Source organism: Scaptodrosophila lebanonensis, unplaced genomic scaffold (assembly GCF_003285725.1).
Source record: "Scaptodrosophila lebanonensis strain 11010-0011.00,11010-0021.00 unplaced genomic scaffold, SlebRS2 tig00000001-arrow-pilon, whole genome shotgun sequence".
Taxonomy (NCBI): Eukaryota; Metazoa; Arthropoda; class Insecta; order Diptera; family Drosophilidae; genus Scaptodrosophila; species Scaptodrosophila lebanonensis.
Genome location: NW_022060529.1, coordinates 17107208 through 17128892, shown reverse-complemented (window position 1 = coordinate 17128892; position 21685 = coordinate 17107208). Strand labels below are relative to the sequence as shown.

General features: G+C 38.8%; 6 protein-coding genes across 6 annotated transcripts; 3 read left to right on the top strand and 3 right to left on the bottom strand.

Annotated features, from left to right (window-relative positions):
- The first annotated feature begins 7035 nt into the window (after positions 1–7035).
- Positions 7036–7979, top strand: LOC115625412 (charged multivesicular body protein 1b). Its single transcript, XM_030520455.1, has 2 exons — positions 7036–7186; positions 7276–7979. The coding sequence occupies exons 1-2, from the start codon at positions 7165–7167 to the stop codon at positions 7863–7865; spliced, it is 612 nt and encodes a 203-aa protein (XP_030376315.1). The 5' UTR covers positions 7036–7164; the 3' UTR covers positions 7866–7979.
- LOC115625423 lies at positions 7919–8514 on the bottom strand. The gene is made up of 2 exons (XM_030520466.1): positions 8378–8514; positions 7919–8315 (listed from the first exon to the last, which is right to left on the bottom strand). The coding sequence occupies exons 1-2, from the start codon at positions 8476–8478 to the stop codon at positions 8003–8005; spliced, it is 414 nt and encodes a 137-aa protein (XP_030376326.1). The 5' UTR covers positions 8479–8514; the 3' UTR covers positions 7919–8002.
- A 159-nt stretch (positions 8515–8673) lies between these two features.
- Positions 8674–9454, top strand: LOC115625401 (SAGA-associated factor 11 homolog). The gene has a single exon (XM_030520443.1). The coding sequence runs from the start codon at positions 8724–8726 to the stop codon at positions 9363–9365; it is 642 nt and encodes a 213-aa protein (XP_030376303.1). The 5' UTR covers positions 8674–8723; the 3' UTR covers positions 9366–9454.
- Positions 9455–11333: 1879 nt separating this feature from the next.
- LOC115627914 (gram-negative bacteria-binding protein 2-like) lies at positions 11334–13769 on the bottom strand. Its single transcript, XM_030523843.1, has 3 exons — positions 13088–13769; positions 12697–13019; positions 11334–11669 (listed from the first exon to the last, which is right to left on the bottom strand). The coding sequence occupies exons 1-3, from the start codon at positions 13767–13769 to the stop codon at positions 11454–11456; spliced, it is 1221 nt and encodes a 406-aa protein (XP_030379703.1). The 3' UTR covers positions 11334–11453.
- A 2002-nt stretch (positions 13770–15771) lies between these two features.
- LOC115625380 (gram-negative bacteria-binding protein 1) lies at positions 15772–17585 on the bottom strand. Its single transcript, XM_030520420.1, has 4 exons — positions 17448–17585; positions 16591–17385; positions 16149–16519; positions 15772–16092 (listed from the first exon to the last, which is right to left on the bottom strand). The coding sequence occupies exons 1-4, from the start codon at positions 17566–17568 to the stop codon at positions 15895–15897; spliced, it is 1485 nt and encodes a 494-aa protein (XP_030376280.1). The 5' UTR covers positions 17569–17585; the 3' UTR covers positions 15772–15894.
- Positions 17586–18981: 1396 nt separating this feature from the next.
- Positions 18982–21267, top strand: LOC115625390 (gram-negative bacteria-binding protein 2-like). The gene is made up of 4 exons (XM_030520432.1): positions 18982–19149; positions 19213–19959; positions 20612–20928; positions 20994–21267. The coding sequence occupies exons 1-4, from the start codon at positions 18999–19001 to the stop codon at positions 21189–21191; spliced, it is 1413 nt and encodes a 470-aa protein (XP_030376292.1). The 5' UTR covers positions 18982–18998; the 3' UTR covers positions 21192–21267.
- Positions 21268–21685: the final 418 nt, after the last annotated feature.

The following is a 21685-nucleotide window of genomic DNA, read 5'->3' as shown; positions in this document are numbered from 1 at the left end:
AACTAACAACTTGTTAAGTGCGAAGCCCGAAAGTTTGGGCAGGTGTTGTGCAATAGTGCTACGATTTCGAATAATGCCAAGACTGTCACATATTTGGAAGAGTTCTGGGGGCGAATTGTAATGGGAGCCCCAGAGTGTGCAACTGAATTTATATTCTGCATACTTGTCATATATTTTTTCTGGTCCATGCGTTTTATGTATCGTATTAAAAGCCATTTAGGCAATGCTTTGACCCAACTAATATTATTAACAGTTTACATTTTGAGTGCGGCGACCAATCAATCAAGCGCGCTCAATCAATCAATTTAACATTTTGTTTTTAGTGCTGTCTCTCATTTCAATTTCAACGCGCGTTATTGCAAAAAATTGCAGCATATTTTTTATGGCTGCACTAAAATTGATTCATAAATTTCTATCTATATTATATAAAGTACACACATATATACTAACTATAAAAAACATACTTTTTTACAGCTGCCATAACTGTACTGCACTGGACTTGGCCATGCGTAAGCAGTTAAGTACCGCCTACCCCGCTCCCGCACTCCACCTTTATTTACATTTAGCCGGGTAAGCGAATTTCACATTTCTTTCATTTTTATTTTGCTGGCTCGTGTAGTTTTTCAATTTGTCCGTAATGTAAAATAATATATCACGTGTGTATCTATCCATCTAAATATACATATTCCATATATACATACATATGTATGTACAAGTATGTATGAGCAGCCCTAGTCTGTCTATACATACATATTGGCCTCCGTATGTGTGGTATGTATTTCTGAATGTGTTGTGTGTGCAAATTTGCTTTTGAAAAATTAATGCTCTCTGTTTGGTTTGAAAGTTTTGCGAAATAACACGTCAATTTGATATGCTTGTGCATTGAGTTGTGCTGCACATATTTTTCTTTGGACTCTTTCATGTTGCTTTCTTGGGCTTTGGCGCAGAATCTCTGTGTTCGGGTGTGTGGATGTGTGTGTGTGTCTGTGTGTGCTTGCAAGTATCTTAGGTTATTAGAAAAGTTTACTCTTAGGCAAAACACTGGTTACATTAAGACATACGGCATATTGCCATCATAGTTCATTTAGACTAAAAAATTACTTCACTAAGGCGAAAAGCTTAAAAAAAAAACAAAAAACCTACGATAGAAAATATAATCCTTTTCGATCCAGAATAAAAAACAAACATTTTTTCTCAAAAAATATTACTTTTCTGTTAGTTGTACTTTTCGTATATAATATTAGCTCTTTTATTTATTTCTTTAAACAAAAAGAAAACAAAAATCATTTTACTAATATCTCAACCAATAAATAGTTGTGTCTGGTGGTTGCTTCAGACTTATTGTTGTAACTATTTTTATATTTAATATTATATATTAACTCATCAAATATTTCACTTTTATCATGCATTATTATTATGCTGTACGTATGGCAAAGTTATTAGCTAATTTCCCACAGTCAACGTCGGGTTTGGAGGGTTTTGGCATAAATAATAGAGAACTTTAAATGGCCTTAGTTGCAAATATTTAACGACTTTTTCAATTTATGCTGTAGTGTTGTAAAAAGTTGTAAATTTTTCATTTTTAGCGATTTATTTAGTTTTTTAAATGTCCGCCCTAAGTAGCTTAGGATCATAGACTCTCGAAAATCGAATCTTTACACTATAAATTACTAAACTGATTAAAAGAAAATTAAAAAGATTTGTGACAATGAAAGTTTGAATAAAGTTTTGAATCAAACTTACAATGTTACTAGCTATTCAGTTATATAATTTATTATAGTATATTTTTAAAATGCGAGAAATTATCTTCACAAATTGTTAAGTATGTAAAATTTAAGGCAACATATAGTATCTCAGCATAGTTTTCACTTCAGTTATCACCCTACGATAATCATAGTATTAACTTAAGTATAATGCATTCCTTTCAAAAGCGAAGTCTGCAGGGCATGCAACAGTTCCCATTAACTGCTGTCGCCGCAATTGGGTATGGCCGTTGGTCTTATGGCAAACTTTTGCCAACTACAACTTTGTCTGAAAAAAAAAAACAAAAAAAAAACAGCATCATGAACAGCAACAACAACAGCAACAACGTCTGCATGTGTTGGGAACTACTGTCGATACCAAGTAACCACATGTAATGCAGCTCGAGCCGACAAACTTTTCGTCCTGCCGAGGAAGGAGACAAGGACGACGACGTGGCCTGTTGTCTTACAACTTTTGCTCAGCACTTTTCTTTTAGTCGCTTGTTTTGCGGCTTGTTGTCGCTGCGACTGCGGCAGTGGATGTGAATGTGAATGTGGCTGCGATGCACACGGCGCGGCCAATTTCAGCGAACTTGGCAAAAATTCGTTGCCCCTTTACCGAAATAGACATTGGAAAAGTGCCGAACGTCGTGAAAGCGGATGCTAGTGTGTGCGTATTGGTTGACTGGGCCGGGTCGGGTCTTGACATATGCAAAGCGATGCAAAAGTCAAAGCAACAGCGAGCAGGTGTCACAAAAGTCATTCGAGCGACTGGCCAAAGGTGCAGGAAAGCGCTATTAAATTGCATTTTACGATAACGTGAGTTGGCAGTCGGCCAACATTCTCGCACAGGCTGTGAACAGCGTTCATAATGAAACTTGGCCCAAAGGAAAGATTGATAGTGTCGACGAAGAAGCCAAAGAAGAAGAGTATGCAGCAGCAGAAGAAATACATGTATAAGGAACTCGCCACAAGCCCGCAAGCGGCACAAGGCGCAAATTTTTTACAAGTCAACTTGTCTGGCAGCCGCAACAAAGTGCACCAAGCCGCAACAGTTGCCGTTGGCAAAGAGGCAAGAGCGGTTGGAGTGGGGCTTGGCAGGACGACATGTGTGGCATGCAGTGGTGCGGTTGCTGTTGTAATAATAATAACAATACTAATACCAACACAAAACAGCTGCGACGCTGCAGTTGTTGCGGCTTAAGTCTTTGCCCAGCCATAGAGGCTAACAAGCACACAACGTAAATCCAAAATAAACTGCAGTCGTTTGGTGGCGCACGCGGCGTATGCGCAATTATCCGACAACACTTAAAACCGGGCCAGCCTTGTGAGCTTATTTAAAGTTTCGCTGCTTTATTAATAAATGCCCAACCCCTAGCTCCATCCCTAGGCCAGACTCTTGTGGTATGTAACGCTTGATTAGTGCAGCGCCTAACTTATGGCGCGATGGCACAGCAGGATGCAAATTGCGCAAAGTTTCACGCGTTATCGTCAAAACTTTAATGGAACTATGTCGTGCAGTGTTGCGCTCCGGGCCTCACAACTGTGCAAGTCAACGGCCAGTGGGCGACAGTGGGCCAAGCGTTACATAACAAAATATCACAAAACTGAATAGAACAAAACTAAACCGAACTGGGCCGGATGTGGCTTAACGTCATGTTGGCTATACTAAGTTTGGCTCAGAATTCTAATCGTCGGCTAATTGTGATTTGTTAACTACATATAATAGCGTCAAGCATGAAAATGAAGTGAATGAGGGTATGAATTTAAATTGTCGAAATATAGATTTATATGACAGTGATTTATTTGTGCAAAAAAAGCCAAATTGTTCAAACTGTTCAGAGGCGTTTGATATATACTTCAATAATAAACGTAATATAATAGGTATATATAGTATAGTATATAGATTACCTTAATTATGTGAAGTGGCTCTGTTACATAGCTCAGTCGTAAATATAGAAGAAATACAAGTATAACTGTGAAACTGATTTTCTTTAAAGATTTAAATGAGAATGGGCCCGAACACTAAAGGGAAAAACAAAAATAATATGTTTTTTTTTAATTCTGCTAAGGAGTACTTAGTAATGAATAAATTTTTTAATTAAAAAAACAAAGAAAAAATAATACAGCTGCATTAAAAAAATGGAAAGAATAGAAATGACTTCTGAGCTTGGCAAAAACTTAATCCCCGTTGTCGTTTTGGCTCTTCGAAAATTTACAATTTCTCTGAAACGGCTTTTTGTTGTGTTTAGCACAACCCGACATGCGACCTATGTAGGAAGTTTTGAGATAGTACAAACGAAAACATCTCTGTAAACTTTAATTATTACTGTTTATTTACACAAATGCTGCGCGGAAAACGGTAAACAAAACGAACGCTCAGTAATTAAGTTGCATATCAAAAACAGCAACAGCAACTTGCAAAATGTCTGTAAACATGGCCGAGGCTAGATGGATCAGAGGCTGCTTGAAAAAGCTGAATAGCATTAGCAGCGAAGAAAATTAACGAAATGCAAAAACACTTAACTATTTCGAACAGTTTTTACACTCTTTTATGCAGTATGTATGAATGCATATAAATGTAGCATGCAACTATTTAACACGCGTTAAGAGGAAACAAGGATAGATAATCAGCAGGAAGCAGGACAACAAAGTCGCTTACACATACATACATATGTATGAAACCATTTATGAAGTGCCTAAAATTACCTATATTCGCAGTAAATGCTCAGTAATTACATTTTTAGAAAATTGTAATGCTCAAGAAATTTAATTGGGCCTGAGATGAGTTGAGATTTATCATTTTCAAAATAATGTGTTTATTATTTTAAATTATTAAAACACAAAATAGCTTTAATTGTTTCCAATTGTCTTTCCGCTCATACAGTAAGGGATTCCCATTAAAAACATAGTATACAATTTTTTACTTTAACTAAACTGGTGCTATATTTGTATAACAAGCACAAGCAGTATTTAAAATAGGAAATGGATAAGCTATGTATCCTGTACCCTACCACCATATATCCTTTAATAGCATTTTTTTTTACTTATTCCACGTATAAATAACTATTGTAAGGGTGACAACCATCTGAAAATCCCATTCGAATTCAAAAACTTTCGTTACAGCACTTCTTTAAAATGATATCTGTATCTTGAAAAACTAAGGAGGAATTAGTTATTAAAAAAGACAGAATATCGCATATCGATGCGTTCCGTCATTCTAATCATATATTCGTACATACCTAAGACTTGGTATTCCTTCTGTATTTCTTATTTATTTTCCATCAAACGTTAACCCTAAAGTTTTAGTTTTCAAGATCTGGATCTTCCACTCAATCTGGCCGTTGTTGAAACTGTAAAAGCTGGGCAACGAAACATCAAAGCTCTGTTAATATGAAATCTGTCATATGACTCGCTTCGAGCAGACCCAGCAAATTTTGTGCGCAAAAGTCGAACGCTATTGCATTTAGGGTCACATGCCGCGTATACGTAACAACTAAGTGGATACGACTAAAGCGGCCACAAAATCACCTTCAATTTTGACCTGCAACTTTGGCTGCATATCGCGTTGCAGACTAAATTGATTGACATTTATCCGTTTTTTGTGCGCTCTCCATGTTTTTGTGTCAGCTTGCTTTGGGGCTGCATGTCGGGACATCAGAAGGGGAGCCATCTATGACTGGCGTATGCCTTCCGGCAGTCTGATGTTCGCTCGCCTACACTTGACACAGTGTTTGCACTTTACGCTGATTTAATCTTCTAGGTTGCCGTTAGCTTTGGCGTCTGCCGTGTCTGTGACTCAACTCATGGCCCGACAGGAAGTGTTACGTGGCGTCGAGTTTGGCGCGTGATAAAAAAAAAAAACGACTACTGCTCCTTGATTTTAGGTGTTGCTCCCGTCACAAGGATAGTTAAATAGTGTTAGTGTCAAAAAAAAAAAATTTGAAGAAAATTTGATGCATTTTTGATAATGTCAGAGAAACTTCACTGCTTGCTGCAGACAATCTAAGTGCTAAGACAAATGTCGATGCAATCTCAAATTATGTTTGCAGCGTTATAATTGTAGACAGCCATCGCCTATTCACAGAAAATTGTAATGGAATTTAAGAATGCAAATTAAATGTTATTTAATAAGTGTGCTTGATCATCAGAATTTGTATACTCTCTACATGAAATGTGCAAAAGTATATTAGGTTTGCGGGAGGTGAAAAATGAAAAACAGGCAGTAGGAGGCATGGCAGACCCCACGATGTCTGTCTGTCTGTCCGTCCGTATAAACACCTGGATCTCAGAGACTATAAGAGCTAGAGGCACACAAAGATGCCTTATGTGTGTACGCTGTGCAAGTTTGTTTATATCTCCTATATCTATACAAATATCTCAGATTCTATAGACCTAGGGACAGGTACTTCCTCCCACTCGCCCGCAATTCTAGTTTTTTTTAATAATCCCGTAATTCTTGGCATTTTTTAATCTAATATGGCAAATAACTCCTGTTAGTGATTATGTGTCCGTATGCCAAGTTTCTTCATGATATGTAATTTTTATACTGTAATTTCGTCGGAAAACAGCACCAAGGACTGTCCTGCGATAATCCTATAACTGAAGATTTATAGTCGGTGTTTTTATTAATTGAGTGGAAAACAAAAGTTGGGTTCTTTGCTTAAACCACGAAGATATAGAAGAGAAGAATGAATTGCTTCTGAACCGACTCAATCCTAATGCGTTTCATACTTTTGTAGAAAAGAACTGTCTACTTATTGTTATAAAGGGGCTATAAAATTCTTTAGATAAATGTTTAACGATTGTTATGTACATATATGTATAATTTTCTTATTCAAATTGCTATTCTTATTATGTTTATTCTTAATTATTATCACTTATTTTCACAATATATTGACGCTGTTGAAGCTCTGCAATGGAAGCAATTCAAGCAAAACAATATTGGCACATACTTGTACTATACATACTTGTATGTACTTGTAGTACATACTGTACTTACCATAAATTTATATTAATATGGATTCGACGTAAATGAATAGTATATCTTATGTCTGTTAATGCATGGCTAGGAAGCTTTATAAAACCGCACAAATTTTGGTTACAATTTTACGCAGACAATTCACCTTATGTAAAACAACGTTCAAAAATACAGAACAATCACGCGCGCTTCTTATTCAAATTTTGCCTAACAGTGCTGCCATCTTTGTGTATCAACTACAAAAAAATCGATTGTTGCCTTATCGGTGTGCTATCACACACACATCCAAAACAGCTGGGCTACAAACAAGAGTGATTCATAGCAAATAAATATTCCCCTTTTAACATCACACTTAATAAACTGACCAAATTTCAGTTGAATCGACTGCCAATAATTTGTTGTCCACTATTTTAATATAAAAGCTTCAAACTGGGTAACGACATGTCTACATCATCCATGGAAAGTGAGTACTGAACGGTGACGATGACGACACCGTCAACACTAATAGCACAATGAACAGTAATTTAAAACGCATATTCCCCACCCAAACAGAGCATCTCTTTAATCTGAAATTCGCAGTCAAGGAGCTAGAGCGAAATTCAAAAAAATGTGAAAAAGAGGAGAAACTGGAAAAAGCCAAAGCCAAGAAAGCAATACAGAAAGGCAACATGGATGTGGCTCGCATTCATGCTGAGAATGCCATTCGCCAAAAGAACCAAGCTGTTAATTATTTGCGGATGAGTGCCCGTGTCGATGCGGTAGCTAGTCGCGTGCAATCGGCTCTGACTACACGCAAAGTCACCAGCTCTATGGCCGGTGTGGTGAAAGCAATGGATGCTGCCATGAAAGGCATGAATCTGGAGAAAATCTCATCACTCATGGAGAAATTTGAATCACAATTTGAAGATTTGGATGTTCAAAGCTCCGTTATGGAAGGCACTATGTCCGACACAGTGACTACATCGGTTCCACAGGGCGATGTAGACAATCTGTTGCAGCAAGTCGCCGATGAGGCAGGCCTCGAACTGAACATGGAGCTGCCCAGTGGTGTGCAAAGTACAACAATTGGCGCTTCAACGCAGGTTTCGCAGGAACAGGATGAGCTCACACAACGCTTGGCACGTCTGCGACAAGCTGAGTAAAATTCCACCAACACCAACTCACACCTGCTTTTACGATAGCCATGCGCGTTGAATTTCTTTGTTTTAGACTACGAAATCTTAAAAACTGTATTAATATACTATTATAAAATACGATAAGTGTAATGAATTATTTAAGTTCAAGTTCCGTGACATTGTTGTGTCTGTGATGCTGCCGTAAGTGTAACTGTCGGTGTTGTTATTTCAGTAGTTTGTTTTTTCACACGCTGCTTTCTGGGCTTGGATCCAATGGTCGCCCCAGCAGTCTCACCCAGTCCAGCCGCCTGTTTGCCTTTTGCCTTGGGTACTCGTTTGTGTTTTTCGAGTTTTCCTTTGGAATGTGGAGCCGCCATTGGCACTGATCGCCAGCTATCACCATGCTTGTCCAACCTTCTCTTTAACAAGTCTACGTCATATGTACGGCGACGTATTATTTTCTTAAGAGTATTTATCCTAAATATGTTACAAGTAAAAGAGTTGGAGTAATGTGAGAACATAATTATCCAAATGCGTACCTCATAACAGAGCGTTCATTTTCTGCTTGTATCCGCTGGCATTTGTCGTAAAGTTTGTCTACGAGCAGTTTGTAGATATGTTCCTTTTTAAGCAACAACATCGTATTTTTTGCTGTCCTTTCCGCGGTAATTTGTTACTGTTGTCAATTAAAGCCCTTACCAATACTATTAGGCCTATCGATAGCTTGCACCCAAATATCGATTATGCGAGAACGCAACGTGAGTTTAAAAACATCGATATCAATTAGATGTATTCTGTTCATCGTTGATTTTCATCTCTCTTTTAAGGTAGTTTAATTTTTTACCAGCCGGCTGTGAGACAAATTTATAAATTCTTGGCGGCAGCATGGCTGCGAATCCAAATCCTTTGGGCTCAGTTCCGCTTGCCTCGTCTGCACAGATGCCGCCGGCGACCCAAAATCCTGCTTTTCCAACCGCCGCTGCAATCGTAAACAATTTTCGGGAACTGATTAAAGATCCCAAGACTCTGGACGATGCTGCCAACTATTTGTATCAGACGTTGCTCGACGATGCTGTTGCTGGCATTTTCATTGAGACGCACCATTTGCGCAAAACCGGCAACTTATCGGCCCTAGACGGAGTGGTCGAGGACAACGCGGAGTCCACGTATCGCATTTGTGAAATGCCCAACTTGGACATTTTTGGAATATCCACAGCTAAAAAACCTATGGACTGCACATGCCCAAACTGTGATAGACTAGTGGCAGCAGCTCGCTTTGCCCCGCATCTTGAAAAATGCATGGGTATGGGCCGCATTTCCTCTCGCATTGCCAGCCGTCGATTAGCTACAAAGGAGGGCACCAGCGCCAGTTCCAGCTCATCATCCACCTATTTGCAGTCCGGCGGCAATACTGGCGGCACCGATGACGAGGATGATGTAGACTGGTCCTCTGACAAACGTAAAAAAAAATCAACACAAAACTCAAGAAACAATGGCTCCAAAAAGAACAATGGCAAGACATTTTAGAAATTCAGAACAGGAACTACTAAAATAATTATCATGCTTATACTTGTAGTATATATTATTAATAAATAAATAATCAAGGTTCATCTAAATGTACGTCCATATGACATATGGGTTTTATTATTTAATGGGACCGAATGTTGAGATAGCTATTCATATGTACACATCTTCATAAGTACATATAGAATGTATGTACATATAAAATGTATGTACATAGATAATGTATGTACATACGATACACTATATGTACGTACTTATTTGCCTGCTCCTGCAGGAACAAGTATTTATTGGTTTGCTTTAAAATGTTGGCACGACGTTGAATGCGAATTTGCGTATATCTTTATAAACGATTTAGCAAGCGTTTAATGGATTTTTATACCCTGTACCCGTAGGGTAAAAAGGGTATATTAGGTTTGCGCAAAGTATGTAACATGCAGAAGGAAGCATCTCCGACCCCATAAAGTATATATATTCTGAATCAGCATGACGAGAGAAATCGATCTAGACATGTCCGTCCGTCCGTCCGTCTGTCCGTCTGGATGAACGCGAGGATCTCAGAAACTATAAAAGCTAGAATAACCAAAGTTGGCATCCAGATTCTCCTAGGTCCGAGAAAGGACGAGTTTATTTTATTTTTTGGAATTTTCCCCCCCTTCCCCCGCTACAGAATTTCGTCAATAGCGTCCACATTTCAAATGCTACCTAAACCAAACTTTGCACACATAATTTATAAATAAATATCTACTGTTGTTCAAAATTTTATTCAATTCGGTCAATTCTAAGAAAAGTTATTAGCGAAACAAATTCTCGCCAGTACAACCTCCCCAAACTGCAGCAACAAGTTCGCTCTTCTTCTTCCTCTTTTTGCTGCTGCTATGGGCGCATATAACTCAGTGACGGAAGTTTACCTGGGTACAGGGTATTACACTGTCGGGCTTGCTCGACTGTAGCGTTCTCTCTCTATAGCGGGGGAAGGGGGGGAAAATTAAAAAAAAAAAACATAAACTCGTCCTTACTCGGACCTAGGAGAATCTGGATGCCAACTTTGGTTATTCTAGCTTTTATAGTTTCTGAGATCCTCGCGTTCATCCAGACGGACGGACAGACGGACAGACGGACGGACATGTCTAGATCGATTTCTCTCGTCATGCTGATCAAGAATATATATACTTTATGGGGTCGGAGATGCTTCCTTCTATATGTTACATACTTTGCACAAACCTAATATACCCTTTTTACCCTACGGGTACAGGGTATAAAAAAATTTATTACATAAATTTAAAAGTTATAGGTTGATTGTTATAATATCATTTAATATAAACAAGAGAGAACGCTACAGTCGAGCAAGCCCGACAGTGTAATACCCTGTACCCAAGTAAACTTCCGTCACTGAGTTATATGCGCCCAAAAAGAGGAAGAAGAGCGAACTTGTTGGGGGGGGGGGGGGGGGGGTTGTACTGTAGAGAATTTGTTTCGCTAATAACATTTCTTAGAATTGACCGAATTGGATAAAAATTAAACAGTAGATAATTACATATAAATTATGTGTGCAAAGTTTGGTTTAGGTAGCATTTCAAATGTGGACGCTATTGACGAAATTCTGTAGCGGGGGAAGGGGGGGGGGGGGGGGGGAATTCCAAAAAATAAAATAAACTCGTCCTTTCTCGGACCTAGGAGAATGTGGATGCCAACTTTGGTTATTCTAGATCTTATAGTTTCTGAGATCCTTGCGTTCATCCATGTCGACTTCACCATGTCGGACATGTCTAGATCGATTTCTCTCGTCATGCTGATTCAGAATATATATACTTTATGGGGTCGGAGATGCTTCCTTCTGCATGTTACATACTTTACACAAACCTAATATACCCTTTTTACCCTACGGGTACAGGGTATAAAAAGGCATTAAAGACAAACTCTCGCGTTCAGGAAACCGAGTACCAATTGATTACACATAGATAAACAAACAAATTCCATAAAATTTATATTGTTCAATTTAAAAAAGTTATAATATGAATCAAACCGTAGAAAATACAGATATGCACGGCAGAACGCGCATATGTACATACATATGTTCACCTTGAGGTCAATTTACTCATCTTGATTATCCGTAGAATACACGTGGATGTACGCGATCTCAAGTTCTGGGTGCTTCCATGTGTGAACAAATTTGTTCTTATTGGATTTGAATATTTCATTTGCATGCGCATCAGAGTTATTGTAAATGTGTTTCTTGTGTTCAGGATGCACAACATCTTCATTGAAGTTACGCTTTCCTCCTGCTGTTAAGCCAACCATAAGGTACGCCTAATAGAAATTATGGATAAGTAGCAGTTAAAGTATAAGTATAGCGCCATTGAATTTTATAGAATAATTAGACCAGTTTAAAAAAAGTACTTAATGAAATTATAAAATTAAAGACAAGTGGAAAGCTAAAGTCGGGTGCCCTGACTTTAAAATACTCTGTACCTATGTGTAGAATGATATAGAAATAAGGAACTTTAAAAAAATAAGATAATTTTTTAAAAAGTACCGAAATTTTAATATATATATTTTTTTCGATTATACGTTCTTGGGTATTGGATCTCACGTAAAGGGTGTATGCCTGCACATTTACTCTAACATTGGAATTGTCTCTATGTGTGTCCATGCTATTTGTGAGTATCCAGTACAGAGTTGAGCCAAAGCAGCAACCGCAACGACCAAGGGCGTAGGCATAAAGTTCACATGTTCATTATTATGACGCACTATTTCGTCTTAAAATGGATCTGAGTTGGAATTGTTGAAGTTTTTTCATTGATTATGTGCATGTTATTTTTTAAATGCATCGTGCATTATTTAATCAAAAATTTTAAATATTCGGCCCCCTCCTTTGTTAAAAGCTCCCTACGCCCTTGGCAACAACAGCTGCGGGCAGGGTTTGGGCTGAGATTACACTTATAGCTATAACTTTAAAATTCACCTATCAAGATGAAACTTGCCACACGGACATACAAACTCAATCGTGTATATATAAGGTATTAGTGTGATGTAGGTGTTTATACTAACGGAGTTTTGGAACATTCCCTATAGGATGGATTGGGGTGCATATTACAAAAAAGGCTTGTACTACGTAGACAAATAACGCATCTGTTTAAAAAAGCTCTAACATTTTCTGACATAGGTGTTCATACGGAGGGACAGCGCTAAATAGACTCCTCTTATCGTAAATAAACATTGTGTGTTCTGCCACGCCTTCTGTCTGTTGCATTTCATTTTGGACAAACCGAATGTACTTTTCTATCATTACGGTACAGAGTATAAAAAGGGTTATGTAGCATCTGATTTTTATTACCCCGTCCTCAAATGTTTTCAAAACTTCAGTGCTCTCTATGTGACCGAACCGTATTCCGTCAAATTTGTAAATGATCTTGTCCTCCCGCCAAATGATCTCAAAATCGTGAAAGTCCTTTCCGAAGTGTTCGTCCGTGGAAAATTGAACTTGTGGATTATACGGATGAACGGGCCGCGCAATCTCAACGCCGCCAAATAGTACTCGTCCATCGATAAAGTTAGAAGCCCTGTCCTGCAACAAGGTATTGCCGCGTGTAAATGCTATTTTGATATGATCCGGACTTGTCTGCGCGGGCTCCGTACTTTTTGGCACTAACCATAGAACTGAAACAGCATTATAAAATTTGGGTAAAATTTCGGTTGCATATCTTGCTATTGATAAACACACTTACTTGGTGCTAGCCAATCCCCTATGGGCATCTTTGCACGTATCTTAACGCGACCATACTTGAAGATGAAGTGGTCCTTACCTTGAAGCAGGGCAGAGTCTAATGCCGGGACACTGCTACGGGGCTGATGTAAAATTGTGCACTCTCTATTGCGACGATTATTCCTGAGTGCCGTACAAGATTTACCCAGGTCCACAATGCTTGAATAGTTACTCCAAGTGGCAACCAAATGTAAAATGCCGTTTTGATCTATATAACTATTCTCTCGTTTGCCAAAAACAACGAACTCCTCGTCTACCGCACCTACTCGCACGCGTATTTCAGGTTTAAAATGTTCTTCAATTTGTTTTGTATTTGTATAATTAGCCTCAAAAATTTTACGGCCGCTGCAATTTACATTGTGGTTTGGGTGCTCTGATCTTATAATTTTTGTGACCGTCGGAACGCAGTGTTTCTCGCGATCGTTCGATCTTATTGATGATAATTCTGACATACATTTTTCTAAGTCGCCACTATTTATATCCTTATTGTTCGGCAAAGGTATTTGAGGGATGATATCAGTACCCTGGAGCTCTAACTGCATAAAGGCATTCATTTTCCACTCGGAAATCGTTAACATATTTCCCCGACTACTGCCCACAGTTGCAGAAACACTAACAATGTCGTTCATTTCTAAATCCTCCATTTCCACGGTGGCGTTAAACCATCCATCTCCAGTTTTCAAAACATATTCTTGTTGGCCTGGACACTCATTATTTTTAGATATTGTATAAAAAACTGAGTCCATGCCTTTCTTTGCTATGTAGGATATAAAACCGATTCATTTTTGATATGCGCAGAATTAAGGAACAACTTACCTGGTAATGAAACCGTAATATTTTCACCATCCCTGCGAATCGTAACGTTACAACTCGCATGAGCAATGTACAATAAAAAAACGAAAAAAAACTTTTCGTTTCCAGCCATTATTTTAATTTGTTGAATAATAATCTTGAACAAAGCCAGATAATACACATGAATAAATCAGCAAGTGTATAGCATGTTTACATATGTCCATACGTACAAGTACTACTTTCTTTTATAACAATCCATATGAGGCCGTCAATAAGATAACCTTAATGAAGAATATTCTATAAATACTTCGCAACTTACATAAATCTAATTCATTAATTATAGAAAATTGTTACTGAGTATTACCAATGCCTGCGACTTATCACATCTGACGACGAAATTGTACTGAATGTGTTCCCTCAATTATTGCACAGCCTAAAAGTCTAGACAAATTTGAGTAAGTATTATCATTAAGTTGTTCTTGTATTGTATAATTGAAAATTTTTTTTTTCAAGAAACGAAGAAAAAACAAGAGAGAACGCTACAGGAGCGCTGCGGGCAGCGCTACACGCAGAGCATGGGCAGCGATTCTATTTATAGCTATAACTTTCTTCAGAATGGACCTATCATGATGAAACTTGACATACGGACACATAAACACGAAAGCACAAAATTCCAAGGATTACGAAAGTTATAAAAAAACACGAATTGGACTTAGGGGAACCTCAATACCAAGTTTGGTTGGTATTCTAGCACTTGCGCTCAGACAGACGGACAGACAGACGGACATGGCTATATTGACTTGTCTTGTCATCCTGAACAATAATATATATATGTACTTTGTGGGGTCTGCCACGCCTCCTTCTGTGTGTTACATACAAGTACATTCGCACAAAACTAGTATAGCCTTTTACCCTTTGGGTACAGGCTATAACAAGAAAGGAAAGTTATAGTCGAGCGGGTTCAGTTCTTAAATACCCTATACCCACTTCAACAAAACAAGAAACAAATTGAAAAAAACTAAATAATATAGTAAATAAGTTTAATTAAATCCAAAAAATTCAATACATACATAAGTTGAGACATATGCTTATGTACAGTCAAGGGCGTACGCAAAAATTGTTTCCATATAAAGTCGACCACGCGTTCATTATTATGACGCACTATTTCGCCTTAAGATGGATCTGCGTTGGATTTGTTGAAGTTTTTTTGGACTTTGCAAAGTTTGGCACAGTTATCAGTCCAATTTGAAAATAAAAAGACATCTCCAAAGCTTCGTACGCCCTTGCCTACACTGAAAAAAAAAACGGCAGTACAAATGAATATTTCCTATTACTTTTATTGCTGTAATATTTTGTATTTAAATAATAAAAAATAAAAATTAATTTATTTTAAAGGATATTAAATTACTTATTTAAATTAGAGATTGGGCAGAGATAACAATGTTGGCTGATAAATATATGTACATAATAAGTAAGTATTATGGTACAATTATAATTTTAATTTATCCAATTATAATTTTAGTTTATCGTTCCTATTATCTTTGAGAATAAAATACGTTTTGTACTATACGTGTATTAACACATTTCAATTATTTTAAATTTCATTTAAAATGTTTCCATATTTTTAATATGTTTTTACTTTACTCAAATGATATGATCGGCCAAAAAAATGTTGCACCCTATACTAAGTCCTGGCTAGGCCCAGGAACTCATATTGTGGGATTCATCCTAGCGCGTTGAGCTATCCCAGTCCCCAAGTGTTATACATATGTGATTTCTTTAATTTATTTGAATAATGGCACAAGCATTTCTTGTTGTTCGGCTAAATATTGCACAGTACATACACATAATGGATTTTCATTAAGATTATTATAAGTTTTCAATTTATTATGTGATCTTACATGGAACACTTAAGATAAATAGATTAGAGGAGAGATCTTTTTATATTCCCTTTCCTTTTCTGATGCATCCTCTTATTTAAATGGCATAGACACGAACATAATCAACTAAGAGCTCAGGATGTTCCCAAGTGGGCAGCCATTTGTTTTGTTCTTGCCAAAAGTGTAGTCGGGCCTGGGGGTGTTTGTTAGTCCATGGCTTGGCATACGAAGCTGTGCGCAAATTGTCCACAAAGTCACCGAAACCGCCCACAGAAATGCCGAGCGTTATGTAAAACTGGAAGCAATCGAAATTGAGAAAAATCTGTGAACTTGTCAGGTTCTTCAACCTACTAGTCGATCGAAGGGCGCCATAGGTCCACCTCTGCGCCATCTCGGATTAATATCGGACTCTACAAATCCGCTTAGCAGCTCGCCATAAGGCTGCCCATTCACTGTGAACTGCAAGTGCTCCGAGCTCCACTCCAGACCGTACACATGAAACTCATTGCCGTAGTGTTCGTTACGTCGCTGATTGACCATAAAATCTTCGCGCTGAGCTGCCTCAGTAGATAGTACTGCGCCACCATAGAGTATTCGCCCATCTAATATTTTACCGTGGGGCTGCCGTAGTTGTGTATTACCACGCGCAAATGCAATGCGTAATTGCCCGGATTCATAGCCTGTTTGGCCGTACCACTCCATCAAAGGCTCCAGCAGCAGGACTGTAAAAAAGAGTAAATATTTAAAACGAATTATATATTGCCTTTTTTATACGAGTGACTAAGATTCTTACGTGGCATGAGCCAATCGCCCTTTGGCAGCTTGGCACGGATCTCAATACGGCCGTACTTAAAAGCGAATGACTCTTTGGTGGACAAGCGGGGCACCACCACGGGCGGCATAATGATGGGTCCGCTGGTGTGCAACACGCACTCCTTTTGCCGGTTGTGTGTTCCTGAACAGCGTTCAGCCAAGTCGAGGCTGGCGCTTGAAACCTTCAGATCAGGTCTATAGTCGGACCAAAGGCGGGGTTTTATCACCAAATTTCCATGCTGTATGCTCGCCTTGCCATCATAGAGCACGAATTCAGCATCATTGGTGTCTAGGGGAGCCCGCACCTCATGCAGCCAACGGCTCTCGTTAAGCTGCTCGAAATGCTCCTCGAAGATAAGCTGACCCTTACAAATGGATGTGGATCGTACCGGGGATACTTCCGTAAGGCTGGGCTCACAAGGCGCCAATGTTGTTGTTGTTGACGTCGTCACCGGTGTCGTCGCAGTCTCTGCTGTTTGGTCCGTGGCCGGCAATGGCTTCCCAACGCTGAACGAGCATCCCTCAAGTATAGAAGAACCACTCAGTTGGCATACCTGCTTCGGTTCGCTTATGTCGCGGAATATTGCGCGCTCATGCTGTACACTCGTCCAAATATAGAGAGTATCGTGTGCCCTCAGCTCGTTGTGCAGGAAATCGTGCATCCATAGGCCATCTTTGGGAGAACGCACCTGCATGCTGAATTCGCCCTGTGCGAATGACGTGAAGTTGCGATTACGATTCACATTGAAGGCAACACTCTTGACGCCGGTCTCATCTGTTTAGGTGTTCGTGCTACAGATAATTGCTTGCGTTGTTCGCCAATAAAATGACGCTCACCTGGTATGGCTACACGAAAGCCATCTTCCAGCAGCTTTACGCGCACATTTGGCACCTTATAGGACCAACTGTGACAGATGCAAGCCGCCAGCAGCATCATCACCATTGCTTCCCCTTGCATTTTTCAATTTGATCTTCGAGCTGCTGTCAGTCCGCCTCAAATAAAAGTCCAATTTACACTGCTCAGAATGACAAGAGCGGACTCGGCGAATAGCGTCAGCTTCTCAGATGCGTAGTGCGTTGGAGCAGCGTGCCCGAATGAGACCGGTTCTCGACTCTTGATGCCCCTCTTCAAGCTTTATGTTGTTTATTTTTGTACATTTGCACTTATCAGGCATGCTCGGTAGAAGTCTTGAAAACTATGTAGGTACTCACCCATTAACTAATCTCGCTCGCTTTTTCTCTCTCCCTCATCGTACAGAGCGGCTTGGGAAATTCCTCAGATCGAAATGTGAGTATACAAACATAGATACAAACAACAAAAAGTTAATCTGGTCTATTCCCATTTTCGAATTCGATCGCTTGAGTTGAAAGCTTTGCCCCAATTTTTTACCACTGACACCCTTTGAACCGATTAAATCAGTTTTTCAAGTTTGGCAAATTTCCAGATTTGGATTACGCATAATTTGTCCGAAATCGGAAATTGTTCAGAAATGAATCAATTACATTATGCGCGCTTTCAACTGATACTGACTTTGTTCTTCTGTTTACTCAAACAAGAGCTGAGTTATATAGACAACACAATGTTGTTGAAAAGATGAAGCGCAGAATAAGGTACATAGCTTTGGAGTCGGAATAATCTTAAACAATAAAGATCAGTGACCCCAAGCTCATAATATACATCCTGAAACGTACAAGGGTAAGGCAAATAACGCACCCGCTTAGGACGCCAAAAGCATGGGGCGCCAAAACCGCCACAAACATTAGCTTTGCGAATTTATGGTGCTTTTGATTGCGTACGCTCCAACTATAGTGTTAGTTGCTCTACAGCCCCGAGTTTAGCAGTTAGATATGTTTCGTTCTTTATATCATTCTTATAGAGATGTATGTATGCGGTAAAAGGTTTGAAAAGGCAAGTTAAGTGCGACTTCTTTCAAAAGTAATTATCAGATTAATTGGCTATTGGAAATACACAAATAAAGACATGTTGCGACGGAAATTTCTTCAACTTACTAATAGAGTTGTAAAACTATCTTCCCTGAAGCTTCAAATAAAAATTGTATAGTCTGGAAAGCGATTTACATTTTTCTAAAGATTTGTTAAGGCAGATTGTAGCGGCCCTGTTAAATACGAGTATTATTAATGATGAACCTTAGATTGTAAGCAAAAACAACTGAGATTAGCTTCATTACTCTCCGAGTGCGAATTGCTCTATTCTGTCCCCATGAACAACAGAGCAACAGCTGACATGAACAACAATTTACTCGTGAATTATTATGTATAATGTAACGCTAAGGTAAGATTATTTAGCTCAGAAGCTCGACTTGGTTGTGCACCGACAGACGTCTCCAAGCTCTTGAAGTGCTCAGTTTGACTTCCCCGAATAAATTTATGCAATTAAGCTGCGTCATGCAATTGCACTATTTTAGTGGTTGTGCTATTCTATGCCTATTGATGTTCCATGACAAATGTCTGGCTTATAAAATACCCAATGTGGATTTTGAGATGCTAAACGAACGTGGATTTGAAGTATCAATACCTGGTAAGTGCGGAAGAGTATGTTATTGGTTATGTTGAGTCAGTTGTCGAATTCTTTATTTTATAGACGAACCCGGAATGCAACGGGTGTTTTACTTGTTTCAAATAGACGAGAGTTGCCCAGCTCTAATGGATTATATTACTGAGCCCTTGTCGGGTAACTGGGTCTCAAAACAAAAATTTAGCCTGCAAAACAATGACAAAATTCAAATCTCTGTGCTCGTACAGTACAACGATGAAATCTACGAGAAGAGTGAAACACGTGTGATACTCAATGCGCGGTTGTTGACGACGCGGGATACCAAATCACAAAGCATATCCCACCCCCCAGATGAGGGCATATGCCAGGCCTATTTCAATGGCGAGCAGGAGACAAAGCCATGCAAACAGGCACAGACAATTGCTCGACAGGGCCAGCGCGTCTGTCAGGGCGATCTCCTGTTCGAGGACACTTTCAATACGGCCGAGCTAAACCGAACGACTTGGAAGCACGACATACGACAGCGCATGTACCATGTCGAGGAGGAGTTGGTCGCCTTCGATGATGCGCAAAAAAATTCCTATGTCAGGGAGGGACAATTGCATATTGTGCCAACAATCGCTACAGAAGTTACCGAGGGTAGCTTCAAGCTTGGCGACCGCTGCACTGCCATAGACAGTCCAGAGCAGGAATGCAGCATATCGCAGGGCAGTTTCTATACCATTAAGCCACCTGTTTATTCTGCACAACTTCACACGCGCAACTCGTTCAGCTTTAAATATGGAAAAATCATTGTGCGCGCCAAACTTCCGAAGGGTGATTGGCTTTTCCCATGTGAGTAGTCAACTGGGCCTATAAAATAGGGAAGAAATGGTCTCCAAATTGGACTAAGCCATGGTGAGGGTATTCAAGTTTATTAAATTCGTTTCCAGACATACATAATTATATAACTTTAAGGAATTGTTATAGGCACTCAAAATACCAACATGACGAGATGAATCCAAACGTCAGAGCACTATATCAGATAGCTGTCATAGAAACAAAAGAGTATGTGTGTAGTTTACGACCACCCAGATTCGGTATGGATCAGTTGTCATAGAAAGCAGATAGGAATTAAGGAAGGCATCATAGAAGAAATACATACATACTTGTACATGCATATGTATGTATGTTCTTGTTATGAAATACAGCGAACACATAGTTTTTAGATACAAATATGTATATTTTTGAAATTACCAGCATTAGAACTAAATAGTTTTGAAATTGTACTGTTTATTTGAGATATAGAATCGACCGCTCCGTAAATGTAGCTCAGTAAAATCAAAAGGTCTTTTTACGATTTTTCTCGCCATCTCTATTTGAAAATGTTATTGCTAAGAAAATATGAAGTTTGTTTATCGAATGATAAATAAATTGGTACAATACTCCTGGCACATAATATCAGATATTCGTAAACCAACTGTTTTACATTTAATTTTATCTCTAGATATAATGCTACAGCCCATTTCGACGCATGCGGAGTCGCATTATGCGAAGCAGTTGCGAATCGCCTACGCTCGGGGAAACGCACACTTGAGAAGCATCCAGCAGGAGGACATATCTGGAAACCATTTATATGGCGGAATGATTGTCTGGCATCATGGACGTGCCGTGCAGTTTCTAAAAGAACGTTTAAGCAATGTGCATTACGGCGATGATTTTCACAACTATACGATGATTTGGAACAGAGACAAAATTACGCTCATGGTGGATGATGAGGTCTATGGCGAGTTGTACGATGGTTTACCTTTTTTTAACGAAAAGGTTCGTATTTACACAGATGGACGATAAAGATTGGCTGTAATTTTTATTTTATATATAATTTTTAGTGTTTCATAATTTTTGGCGTAACTGTCGGTGGCTTTCTGAACTTTGACGACAACATTTTGCCAAGGGATGTAAAACCCTATAAGAATCGGGAACCGCGTGCGGCTTTGGCATTTTGGCAGCACCGCGATACTTGGGAACCTACGTGGGGCAAACATAGTGCAATGGTGATTGATCATGTACGTGTTTACGCAGAATAGAATTTTTATACAAAGTACTTACATATATTATAAAACTAGATAACAAAATATATTTGATTGTGTCGAAACAGCAAAATTGTTTCCTGCTTTTTTCTGTTTCATACCTTTTCACGTCCAAAACTCAAAGTAAAAGCGACGTATCGCTTCAAAATCATTGCATTTTATTAGAAAACAAAATAGCGGCATTTGAAACTAATTTTGTTATTGAAAGTATTTTGTAGACAATTATTCAAACCTACTAAATCTATATGGGTAGGAAAAAAGTTTAGCCTGATACTTTCAATAAATGTAGTTATTAATTTTCTCGCTGTGACTATTATTAAGATATATATTCGGCTAGGTGTAGTTTTATAAGACACAACAATATATTTTGTTAATAATTTAACGCTTCATTTTTAGTTTAATAATTTTGAAACGATTATTTTCGCGCTATACTACGGTATCAGGTTAATGTGTACACACTGTTTCGAAAAAGTGCTACCCAATCGTCACAC